Source organism: Papio anubis, chromosome 19 (genome assembly GCF_008728515.1).
Source record: "Papio anubis isolate 15944 chromosome 19, Panubis1.0, whole genome shotgun sequence".
Classification (NCBI taxonomy): Eukaryota; Metazoa; Chordata; class Mammalia; order Primates; family Cercopithecidae; genus Papio; species Papio anubis.
Genome location: NC_044994.1, coordinates 71,224,536 through 71,237,968, shown reverse-complemented (window position 1 = coordinate 71,237,968; position 13,433 = coordinate 71,224,536). Strand labels below are relative to the sequence as shown.

General features: G+C 40.9%; 1 protein-coding gene across 15 annotated transcripts in view; it reads right to left on the bottom strand.

The window, feature by feature from the left end:
- Positions 1-13,433, bottom strand: part of ATP9B (ATPase phospholipid transporting 9B (putative)) — a 287,191-nt gene that overhangs the window by 56,447 nt on the left and 217,311 nt on the right. For all 15 annotated transcript variants that reach the window (XR_002518773.2, XR_002518774.2, XM_009192938.3 and 12 more), the window contains 2 exons: positions 13,134-13,246; positions 9,711-9,959 (listed from right to left, as the gene is read on the bottom strand). Coding sequence is in view for 13 of the 15 variants with exons in the window: in XM_009192938.3 (XP_009191202.2) it covers positions 9,711-9,959; positions 13,134-13,246 (362 nt within the window). In the remaining 2 variants the exon portion in view is untranslated. The remainder of the gene's footprint in view (positions 1-9,710; positions 9,960-13,133; positions 13,247-13,433) is intronic.

Sequence of the window (13,433 nt, the reverse complement as noted above, 5' to 3'; positions counted from 1 at the left end):
AGGTGCATGCTCTTTTACCGTTCTTTGGCACTCACCCCACTGTTGCCAGCATAATCCTGGACTTACCAAAGTCTAAGTAAATCAGCACCTTTACCTGTACTCTAAGGACCTCAGAGTAATTTAATTCCATTGACATCAATCACCTCTTAACTTTTGGCTATTACCATGTATCTTAATAGTTTTTCTATATTAGATCCCACAAATCACTACTTTTATGAGGTATTTTACAGTCAATATTCATATCTCTTTTTGGTGATGTAGTTGTTCAAATCTTTTGCCAATGTTTAAATTCAGGTGATGTTTTCCCATTACTGAGTTATGAGAATTCTTTATATATTCAGCATACTAGTCACTTATCAGGTAAATATTCTGCAAACATTTCCTACAAGTCTGTGGCTTGTCTTCATTTTTTTTTTTTTTCAAATTTATGTTGAAATTCTAATTTGTCTTATTTTCTTAACAAATGTCTTTAGAAAACAATAAATTTTACTCTGATATTCAATTTATCATTTTTTTTTTCTTTTAGAACTTTTGCTTTTTTGTGTCCTTAGACATAACTGTCTAACTTTTTCTTGCTCAAGAAAAGTTCTCACAGTATGTGATTTATTTGTGCCTCAAAATAACTGACCTATAAAACTGGTCAAAAGCCGTTTTGGGTGATTTTTCTAAATTTCTCTTCTCATCTACTCAGATTTTATGGAGTCAGTTTTGAAATTTGTTTCTCCAGAAACCAGTTATTTTACTGTCTTTGAAAACATAAGCATTTGATCTGCGTTTCATATTTCTTATAAACTTTTAAGCCTATTTCATATGTGTGAACTTAGTTTACATTCACTGTTTTGTATTTACTGTGTTTTGCCAATAATCTTCCCATTTCATTTAACCTTTCAAAGAGTCAGCTTTTGAATGACTGCTTACTCAATCATTATTTTTATGTGTTCCTTTACTTTTTCTTCCTCCCACTTTCCTTTGGTTCTGTTGTTCTTACTGATTTAGTTTGATGCCAAGTTAACATATGTTCATTTCTTTCTCTTGATGCACAGGGCATCTGGTGAGGGTGCCAGGCGCTCTCTGACATGTTGGCTGTGCTGCGGTGGGGCTGCCGTCCTGAGGTCACTGCTACTGCTGACCACATGTGAGAGGTGGATCCCTGCAAGAGCTACTCCCTGTTTCCCACGGAGACCACTTTGATCTCTGCCCTCTTTCCCACAGCTTCTTTGAGGTCATTATTTGCAGTCTTTGGTTGGACTGTATACTAAATGTGTTAGCTGCCAACAGGACAGACATGGGAAGAAGGTTGCTGAGGGGTGGATGGAAATTCTCGGGTGTACGCCTCAGAAGCCGTCTCCACAGCAGCAGCTGACACGTGGCTGCAGTCCTCACATTCAGGTGGCGGGTGGAAGGTTGCAGTGGACATTTTTCCCTGTTTTCCTTGGATGCTATCAGGGATGGTGCAGGCAACCACAGAACACAATCTCCACCTGCACGACCGGCCATTCGTCAATTAGATTTTTCTTTACTCAGTCGGGAGCTCTCTAATAATCGTACTTCCGACGCCATCACTTGATCTCTTTCAAAGCGATTGTGTCCGCATTCAATAAAAAACTGGCAGAGTAGTTTATCAAGTACCCCTTGTGTGCTTCTATATTAATATGGAATTAACTGCTGCCTGACATTATGATAGGAAGTAATCTCTGAAATGCAGAAAGACCAGAATTTAAAGGTTTAGTACATTTCAAATGACTATTTCTCTGATACTGAGCTGTTAGAAATTTCTAATAACGTGATTCTTGACAATACAAAGGCAAAAAATAATTAAGATGTGAATGGAAAAAAATATATGTAAGCGGGAACCTGAGCTGAATCTCATGCACAGGCTGCTTAGCAACACACTGAAGTAATCTCTACCACAGGCAATTTGTTTACACACTTGCACTTCTCTGTGCTAAATAACCACTCTGGGAAACAGACCCAAGAGTAGCATAGCCAGGAGTAATATCATATGAGAGAATACAAATTACGGGACAATTTTTATCATTAATAATTCTCTGTAATTCCATTATTCAGAAATTTCTGAGCTACTATTCTTAAAAGTTAGGGAGAAATTCCTTTATCATATTAGCCATTCACACAGGCAGCTGCCTGCTACACTATAAATATACATTTTCTTACCATGCACTTTATACATCACAATTTAATCACTGAGATTTCATCATTTTTGACTGTGATTATAATCATCTTAATGTTTTAATGGAATTATTAACATAAGATGCAATTTGATCATCTGAAAAAGCTGCTAATCAATATTCACAGACAGGCTATGTAGTATTTATTCTCTATCGGTCCTGAAGGTCACAGAGTGAAGGCTCTATGTCACTGACAATGATTTGCTCCTCACAAATATATTGACAAAACACCACAATTAGTCTTGCTTCAATAGGCACACACGATAAAATGAATTAAAAAATACAGCACGCCTCATGCATTAGTGCCTACTTCTGTAAACCCAAAAGCAATACTATTAATAACCCACTTGTGCTCTGTCATTAATTCTAGCTGATTCTTGCACACAAATACTGGAGTCAGGCAATGACAGCTACATTCTGAAATAATATTTAAATATGGAACTTACCAACATGAGAAAACGCAGCCACAGAGGGGAAAAGAATCAGACTACTAAACAGCCAGGCTAGAGGAATAAGCAGTCATTGAGAATCACAGTCACTCTGTTTGGACCAAAAGAGGCCAGCGGTCTTCAAGGTTCCTTCCAGCCCATGCCTTCATCACTTGAGCTGACACCCTCTGCACTCGGAGGCTCTGCCCACCGAGCTTCTGTCCTTCTCCGAGGGCTCATGCCACCAGTTCGGTGCTAGTGTTCTGTGACTGCACTGGACATATGCCCGAACAGTTAAACAGAGCGGAATTTTAATTCTGTGAGGGAATTTCCAGAGGGCATTTAACGTTTGCTCAGCTGGAACCTGCTATGCTGAGCCTGCGGAGACCAAGTGGTAGGCAAGCAGAACTTCCTACTCTTACAGAAAATGAAATATTGATCACTTATTATAAGAAACAATGACCAGAGCATAAGTAGGTTCCACATTATGAATACAAAATCAGTTATTTACACTTTGACATCACCATCACGTCTATACCTTCAAGTATCGTATCACCAAACATACCACACAAGACAATCACACTTCAAGTGTTTAATTGCTTATGCCTCACATGACCTTTAAGGATTTAAAATTAATTTCTCAGAATTCACTTATTTGTATAACACAGATTCATCTAGGCGCATGTGTAGGTAAGGTGAAAGATTGTTTCTGCTTTAGGAAAAATGAAAATCAAAGACTGCTTATTTCGTGAAGAAGAGCAACTGTGTATCAGCGACTAAAACTAGGGCACTCTACTTACCAAACTCCATCCTTCCCAACGACCGAGATAACACAGCACCACAAACAGGGTTTAAGAGGCTGGTGCGGGTGCACAGTGGGTGAAACTAGTTAAGCCTCTCAAATGATAATGTTGCTTATTAACCATAGATGTTGTGATAGGTCAGAGCTGAGGTTAAATAGAAAACATCAATTGAACCATTTCCCTAAATAAAGCTCCAGGGTGCAATATTCTAAACACTTTATTCGATAAAAAATGCTTTTAAAATGGTACTTTGGTGATTGGGAAACACTGCTATCATCCGTCAACCTAACTGCAGCAAAGTTCAATAAGCTAAATAATGAACCATTTAGATGATTTTCCTGAGGCTTTAGGGACTTGCAAACATTGTATCAATAGAGCTCTTTAAAAATTATGATGAAGTCTATTGTTTTCATTTTCAGATTTAAAACACGTTTTAGGGATTTTTAAAAGGTTATTTAATGTTCTGCTATTTTTAATCATTGTCCAGTTTCCCAAGTAGAGACATTTAGACAAGTAAAAAAACTTAACTGTAAGGTTAGCAATGTCTATATTACAATTTCTCTAAATTCTTAATAATCTTGGAGTCAATGAAATCTCTATTGTGAATTCCCAATTTAAGATTCAAAAAGTATTATGACTTATATTAAAACTTAAAAATAAAAACTCCCAGATACTTTGAATAAAAAATGTGGAATAAGGTAATATGGTAAACATATAATACAGTATTTTTAAAACTTCAAATACAATTTTCTTTGGGAAAAATCTCTAGTCTAGGTTTCTCAGACTTATGATAGAAAAACACTTCTTTTTCAATGCATAATCACATGACATTTTTGAGAATTTCCAGAATGCCATAACAGAAAAAACAATGCATTTAACCCTTTCTTGGTAGGAATAACGGGGGCTTGCCTCCTCCTACAGAGCAGTTGCTTGTGACCTGTGTTTGTCTCACAGCCCACGCTAGAATGCTAAAAAGACAGCAACTGATAAACCTTACAAGTCTCAACTCATCACCTTGTCGGTCGAGATGCCCAGATTCGCTTATGCCTCTTTGCTCAGATTTTCTATTACTAAATAAATAGATCTGACACATACACACATCCTAATTGCAAAAGTGGTTCTGAGTTTAGCTACACAGATTTTTACGTACCTATCAGTCAACACAGTCTATGAACTACAATAGGGCTGATGACTAAAGGAAGCTTAACAACCGAGCCCACTGACAGAACGGGGCAGGCAGCGGCATGCTGGCAGGGAGGAGGAGGGGAGCTCGGGTTTCCACATTTCCTCAAAGCTGAAAAACCCTGTACGATGATGACATTGTATTCTGGAACTTTTCAGAAATCTAATACTTCAACTGATTCCAATTTTCACAGACTTTGCCAATTATTTTCTGAAAAGAGAGAAGTGACAATGTGATTCACAGGAAGGAATTTAAGTTCTTCATCATAATTTCACATTTGTACCAAAAAGGCAAATACCATCTAAACTTTGGGACACGGCCTTGCTAAACTACAGGAAACCAGCTCCTACTTAAACTTCCAATAATATGGCTTTAAGGACCAATATTCCTATAGATGTGTTATATTCCCCTCCTCCGCCTTGACCAGTAGCTCCCCGCACCATCTTTCCACACCGTCAAGGTTCGCTCAGCAGGCGGCGCTCGTGAGCCCCTGAAAAGAAGGCGGATGTGGCGCAAGGAAGAAAAGCCTGCTGTTCAAAACCTGCAATACACACGGAGAGAGATACCCACCCAAAAGACACATGGGAATCCTGCGAGCCAATGGGCAGCTGGGGACCCCCGGCCGGGGGTGAGGGCAGCCAAGGGATGTCAAGCTAGGGACGAGCACAGAAGGAGCAAACGGGCGAGTGCTGGGACGCAGCTGCACACAAGCTTGGCACAGCTTTGTTGAACAAAATGTTTTGAATAATTATAAAAGTAATGGAGTGACTACAGAAATTTCAAGTAGTAATATAACTGCATTCAGGAAAAACTAAATGATCCCTTTATGTCAGTCCACAGAAGGCACCACTCAATCCACATGTACCCACCATCACCAATTACTGATGTGTCTGGAAGAGCATCTGCATGGGGCAGTGGTCGAATCCAAGCAGGGAAGCCAAGCCCAGCACCTTGCGAAGGCGCGTGAGCAGACCGGTCTGAACACTGTGCATGGGGATCACTGGAGGGAAGGCGGCAGGCACATGGAGCTACTCAGAGAGGTCTTGGGAACAGAAGGCATTATGTGTTTGACAGCAAAAGCCTGACACGAGGGAAGGCTGCATGGCTGCGTGTAAGTGTGCCCGGTCACACCGGGCACAGAGATTCTCACGAAAGGCTTGATGAAACACAGAAGCTCCGGTGACGGTGACCGCGTGGTGACAGAGGAACGTGTACTGGCTGTGACGCAGGGCCGTGCCATCACAGCGGCATCACTGACACTCATCTAGAGACAGGAAGGCGGCGGGAGTGTGGAGAAGGATGGAAAGCCAACCTGCGATCCGCGAAGTCTGAGGGGAGATAAGCGATCCGTGTTCTCAACTTCCCATGTTTATAAAAACCACTTTCACCGTTTTCGCTACTTTTTCACCATCCTTTAGGTTCTTACCTGGCTAATGATGTGTCATAATTACTAAATTGGTCTAGTTTGTTTAGAGTAAGTTAGTATCTTGACTAAACAACAAAAAGAAAAATGCCTATGTAACTAAAGCTTTAAATAAGCAAGCTTGTTTTCCGAAGTCTAGCCGTGGCTTATACTTTGTCAAATACCATAAATCTGCGGGCGCATTTAGGCTTTCTTCTTCCTGAGGTCACTGTATCAGGGGATGTTTATATCTGTCCCCCGGACAGCTTCAGCTGAGCCCCCTAAGAGTCACCACCACAAAAAGTGTACAGAAAATTTAAAACATTGGTGGAGGAGGGCCTCACATCCTCACATTCACCCTAGTTTATCAAACTTTAGTTACATAGGCATTTTTCTTTTTGTTGTTTAGTCAAGATACTAACTTACTCTAACCAAACTATACCAATTTAGTAATTATGACATGTCATTAGCCATGTAAGAACCTAAAGGATGGTGAAAAAGTAGCCAAAACGATGAAAGTGGTTTTTTTAAACGTGGGAAGTTGAGAATATGGATCATTCACCTCAAGTCCTAAAAGTCAGTCAAAGGGAAAGATTTATAAAATGCAATGGTTCTCAATTGTGGGGTGCAACCTTTTAGATTTTCAAATGGAGAAATGTCCAGCCCCAGCCCAGCATTTCTTTTTGTTTTTTATTTTATTTATATATATATATATATTTTGAGACTGAGTCTTGTTGTGTCACCCAGGCTTGAGTGTAGTGGCGTGATTTGGGCTCACTGCAACCTCAGCCTTCTGGGTTCAAGCAATTCTCCTGTCCCAGCCTTCCAAGTAGCTGGGATTGCAGGAGCCTGCCCCCACACCCGGCTAATTTTTTGTAGTTTTGGTAGAGACGGGGTTTCGCCATGTTGGCCAGGCTGGCCTCAAACTTCTGACCTCAGGTGATCCACCTGCCTCGGCCTCCCAAAGTGCTGGGATGACAGGCATGAGCCACCACGCCTGGCCCCGGTCCAGCATTTCTGTAATAGGGGTGCTAGTGTGCATACATAAAAAGTTAAGTATTTTAAAAAAGAAGGAAACCCCTACACGTCTACCTGATGTACAGACAAGTTTAAAAACCCCTTGCTTATGTGTGTATCTTTCCTTCCCAGGAAAGTGGTTCCCACATCTGCACACAGACATGAGAACTGCCTTCAGGACACGAGATTTAGTCTCACGATCCTGGAAGCCTGTGCCTCGTCAGGACACGGCCACAGCGAACGCTCATGGAAAAAAGATGAATGACATTACTGGTTGTTTCCTGAGCCATAAAGTGGTAGAATTCTTCTGCCTCTAGAAGCCTAGACAAGAGACTCCTGCTTTGAGGCAATTTTAAAGTAAAAGTCGCTTGCCACCTTTGGTCAGCTCTGCAGACAGCATAGCTCCTCCTCAATTATCAACACACATTTATTCTGTTCTGTCTTCTTTGGGCTACAAATCGGTTCTAGTTATTACTCATAAGGCAATTTTCCAAACATTCTAAACTCATAGGTGTATATTCTGACTTCTTACTTAATTTTAATCAGCAAAATGACGATGCCCTTCCCAGCGCTGGAAATGCCGTACTATGCATGATCAGGTGCACACGCCAGCTCTGCTTCCTCATGGTGGCCACAGTCTGTCCCTATTCTCACCTTTCCACGGCAAGGACTTGAGTCTCTGCTGCAAGATGTATTATCACCAGAGAAAGAGGCTCTCTCACGCCCCTCTACTCTTCTTCCTGTCTCTTCTCCACGTGCCTCCCTGTCTGTCTGGCCCACCTGCTGATCAGCAACAGAGGGGTTTTAGGCTCATATTTCCACTGTCTGTGGAATTAGAATTGAGCACCTTTCATATCCATACATTCAGAAATTGAATGAGTATCCTAACACTTTCTAAGATACAAATTTTAGTTTTTTAACCTATGAATTTGCTTTGTCTTTGTTTAGAATCTTAATTTTCTACTCGTTCAATAGTCATGGAACCTACACTCACTCTGCATCTTCTTTTGTTTAAATAGTTTTATGGAGACACTATTCACCCACTTAAAATGTACACTTTAATTGATTTTAGCATATTCACAGAGTTGTGTAACCAACATGATAATCTATTTTAAAACATTTTCATCCCCCTAAGAGAAACCTTCTACTTGCTAAAGGTCACTCCTCAGCCCTTGACCTTTTACCTGCTGGGGATCACTCCACAACCCCTGACCTTCTACCTGCCGGAGATCACTCCTCCCCTGACCTTCTGCCTGTCGGGGATCACTCCTCAGACCCTGGCACCTGCTGCTCTGCTGTCTCCATGGGTCTGTCTGCTCTGGACGTGTCATGGCAATGAAATCACATAGGTCTGCTGGTTGCCTTCTGCACCTGCCTTCTTTCACTGAGCAAAAGGTTTCAAAAGTGCTTCAACACCGTCACAGACACGGCTCCTCCCTGCCATTTGTGACTGGATGATGCTCCATGTGTGCGAACAGACCCCATTTTATTGATTGATTGATAGCTGATAGACATTTGGGTTGCCTCCACTTCCCGGCTCTAACACTGCTGTGAACATTAACATACGGGTCTTTGTTCTCATGTCTTTCGGGTGTACACCAAGGAGTGGAATTGTGGGGCATATGGTAATTCCATGTTTAATTGTTTCAGGAACACCCAGACTGTTCTCTAGAGTGGCTGCGCACTGTTCCAATCCCACCCGCAGTGCACGAAGGTTCCAATTCCTCTGCGTCCTCTCAGCACCTGCTATGGTCTGTCTTTTTGATTCCTGTTATCCTGGTGGGTGTGAAGTTGCATCTTGTCTCTCGGCTGAGATTCTATTCCATTATGGGGGGGACGATGGCACTCTTTTGTAATAAACTCATCAACCAGAACCATCAGACTCCTCTCTTAAAAACATTAGATCTGATTTTTCTTTTTATTTTCACTGAAGGTACCCCCACCACCAATTATTTATGTATATGACACAGTTTTACAAAGTATCGGAAGATACTAGTTTGTTTACAGTGCTTCTGTGGTTGGCTTGATTACAGAACTATCTCAAGAACCTTGAAGGGACAAAGTGTATATAAAACTGTATATAAAATATACTAAGACATTAATTAAACAAATTTGATAATGATTTTACTGATCTAAAAATCAAAGAATGATGTAAAGTTAGAAATAACTAATTTACCATGTTTAAGATCTTACCATTTCTGTAGGTTTTGGAAATTTACATTCCAATTTTCTTTTGAAATAAATGCCCTGTATCGAAAATCTGGCAAAATATGTGTAAATTTAATATGGAAACCTGATGATTCAATTTGGACACGGAATCCAAAAAACTGGATGATGTAGCCATCCCAGTCCCAAACTTCAACAGTTTTATAACATGCAGCTTTGACACAAATTAGTTTATGGAATCAGTAAACCTCGCTGGCATTTCTCATGCTGTTCCCTGTGACCAGACCTGGGTGTTCTGGGATGTGCCGAGACGCGTCGGCCGCACGTCTGCATCTGCAAGGCCCAGGCTACGTCAGAGGCTACATGCTGGAATGAGTTGGGCAGTTTTCAACCTACAGCTAAAACATACATTAAAGCTACGGTAAACTGCTCCTCTATATTCCCCACCCCAGAAAGAATGAATCCTCATGACTTTTGAGTCCAAATGGAACGCACAAGCTCCCACGGTTTTGTGCTCTGACTGACCTCATCGGGGCTGGAAGCCTGGTAGGTGCGGTTCTCATCACTGAAGTCTTGGTCAGCCTCTGCGAACTCAGTCTCCCCAGTAACGCCGGCCCGAGACTCATACACAGGGGTCACGTTGTGACACAGCACGATGGCTTTCACGGCTTCATGGATTCGACTGCTGACACTTTTCCTAACTTTGGGAGCTGAAGATTGGGCTTTTCTTGGTGGAGTTGAACCAGTATTGTTTCCACCAGCTTGAGACTGCATCTTTAGAATATGAAACGTCACGTAATTAAAGATAGAGCAAAGAGATCTAGTTAACATGGAATTATTAACATATATGATTTTTATAAGTGAAGTAGCTAGAAATAAGTAGCCTCATTTGATTCTGATTATCTCCTAGAAAGCACTGATTAATGAGTTATATTTTTAAGCCTAGTACTATGAAGCGCTTTGATACATCCAGGTTGTCAAATACACCAAAATATTCACTATACTACTTAAAAATCTGGATAATTTGTTTTTACTGTATTCATTTCAACAACGGCAATGATTTACTACGTCATTAACCCCTATTTATTCATGACTTCTAAAAGCAGAGTCAGTTAAAGAACAAAATGAAACGGTATACTTACAACTGCTTTCAGCTTTCTTTAAATAGTGTTGTACATAAAATTGTATAAAGCTAAAAGCAGGACAATATTTTTAAGAATCTTCCCTTAATACCATACATTAATCCTGCTTTCAGTAGTCTCAGTTTAGACAGTCCAGTTTTGTGGATAATAACAACCAAATACAATCCTAAGTTGCATTCAGAGGAAAAACGACCCCGTGTCTTATCTCGGAATCCTGTTCTCTCAAAGCAAGTCCTCATTTAGGGCTTATGTCTGTGCCTGGCTCTCCTCAGCCTCAGCCGTGTTTAAGAGGTTTCACGGCACCACCGAAGTGATAACTTTTTATTATTCACCTCCTATGTGGTGGAGGGTGTCAGAGGGCACTCCCCCTGACCCGAACAGGGCGTCAAATGTTTCTTCAGTTAACTTCGGAGTAACTCATGACAATTCTCCTTAGAAACCAAGACTCTCACGTTTGGACGGAGTGCACAGATCCAATGAACTGTGAATCTCCTGCCCATCAAATTACAGTGGTGCTGAATGAAGGGTTTAACTTTCTGCTCAGCTGGTGCTGCCTTTCAGTGAGGACCCAGCCCATCTGCGCCTGCTCACGCTACTGCGGGACAGCAAACTCAGCTGGCTCCCTCCTTCCAAACTACGTGATGTTTGCTGATGCCTGTACAATTTAATTTCACACAAATTCCATGAAAGATTATGTCCTCTATCACCAAATGCCTCCAGTGGGGAAATATAATCAGGTTATAAGAGATTTGTGTTGCACGGCAGTGGACCTACTAGACTCCTGTCGTCTTAGTAATAAAACAGAATACCAATAGAGAATCAGACCAATTTCACATAAGAAGTACTGTCTGTTCAGCTAACAGAAGCTTTCAGCAAAAATGATTTTTAAAAGTTCTCTTAGGTGGAAGCACAATATTTACTGTGTTTATATAATGATGCTTCATCTTTTCTGCTTTTAATTTTTCCTAATAACTTATTTGAAGCTATTAAAATTACATTCACAGATAATAATTTTTAAAAAGCAGATCTCATCTGGTACTATTTCAATGTAGAAATAGATTCCTGGGAGAAACTGTACTCCTTCTCCTTTAAAGATTTTTCTTCTATTAACAAATATCCTAGGTTACAAATATTCTGTATCTAAATGAATTACATCCAAAATAATAATGTGTTTGGCTGTGTATACATATGTTTGTTTGCTTATGTGTGTGGATAAATATTCCATATGCTAAATATATACACATACGAGACTTCTTCCATTTGACAGCATGCCAACAGTAAAGCTTATGCCAGACTGGTAGCAAGTATACAAGAAAGAGAAGGTTTTCAAAAACCTGAATACAATGCTGACCACTGCATGCTACTCTGGAGTTGTCAAGAGTAGAAACGCTGCAATGGGAAAGTGTCATTTAGTCTAGTCTCTGCAAAAATCAAGTTTGAAACAAATTACTGTTTGTTTCAAAAAGTCTCCTAGACTCCACAGCTGACATCGCTGAGTGGCCTCTGCAAGTCTGGGCAGTAGTGCCGTGCAACACTGGGAACTGTCACCCCCCAAGGCGAGCTGTGTACACTTTTGAACCTGATAGGCCTTAGCTCGTTATTATGTGTATTACTGTATTCAAAATAAATCAACAAACAAGCAGAAAAAGGGCCTCAGGAGGTGTAAATTCCTGACGCACACTGCAGCCTTGTCTGCTGGTCTCTTAAATTGATTCTCTCAGATCTCCAGGTTTGATGACACTGAATCAGTGACTTCTAATTATGACAGGCACAAAAAAAAGAATGCAAATGAATGACAAGGAAACACTCCTCGGGCTGTGCTCCACGTGGTGGCTCTGAGGTGCCTACTGCCGGAACGCGGCTGTTAGGATGACTTGGGGCCCTGGACAGACTCTGTACACAACCCACTGCCTATAAAATCTCCGGCAAGTGCTACAGCCTCTAGGCTAAATCCTGCTTTAAAAGCAAATACAGGCTGAGTATCCCTGATCCAAAAATCTAAAATCGGAAATGTTCCAAAACTCAAAGCTGTTTGAACGCCATTGATGCTCAAAGGGATGTTCGGATAAGGGATGTTCAACCAGTAAGGATAATGCAAATATTCCAAATCTGAAAAAAATCCGGAATCCACAACACTTCTGGTCCTAAGCATTTTAAATAAGGGATACTCAACCTCTAATTCCTGTTCTCAGAACTTCAGAGAGCTTTGGCCCCAATGAAAGGCAGAGTCCTTATCTATTAGGGGCACATAATAAATATTTACACGTGAAAGAATGTGGTATTTGAGCTCCATGTCGTAATAGAATAATAATGAAGAACACCTACAGATGAAACACCACCACCTGGGCACTGATGACAGGAAGGTGAGTGACAGATACGAGGTTCCCAACACTACGGTGTCTACTTTTGTCCACTGAAAAGGCAAAAGAAGAATTTACCTTTAAAAATATGAGAATGTTTTATTATAGAGAAAAACAGGACTGTTAGAAAACATATTGATGTAGTATCCTACTGAATATTCTTCAAATACAATGTTTACTGAATAATTTTTTACAAATAACTCACTAGTAAAATGTAATATGAATAAATGACTTAAGCACACTATGCCTTCTACGATTTCACTCATGTAGAAATGCTCATCAAAGACGATCTCCTGGTTCGTATATTCGAACGGATGACTGAAGTAGCAGGATGTTAAGACCACCGAGAAGTGTGCTAATTTACAGATGGGAACACACGAGGCTGGGGTGGACTCATGGCACGGATGTGTGTGGAAGCAGATCCCATACAGGAGGAACCCACTTACCTGTGAGTAGGAGTCCCTGACATGGCTCTGGATCTCATCCATTGTGTCGGCTCCATAGGACACGGTGCCCAGGTGGAGCCGCTTAAATACCATTTCATTCTGGGTGAGGGTTCCTAGGATAAAGGGGACAACAGCAAACACATTAATGCAGGAGGCCTCGGGGAAGGCCCAGCTTTCCTACTGCACACACTGCACACCCATGTGCTGAAGCAGCTGGGATGCCCGACGGTATAATACAAAGTAGGATTAAGATTGTTACTTGCTACTATTTTCATTTTAACAGGAAGAACAAGATATTTT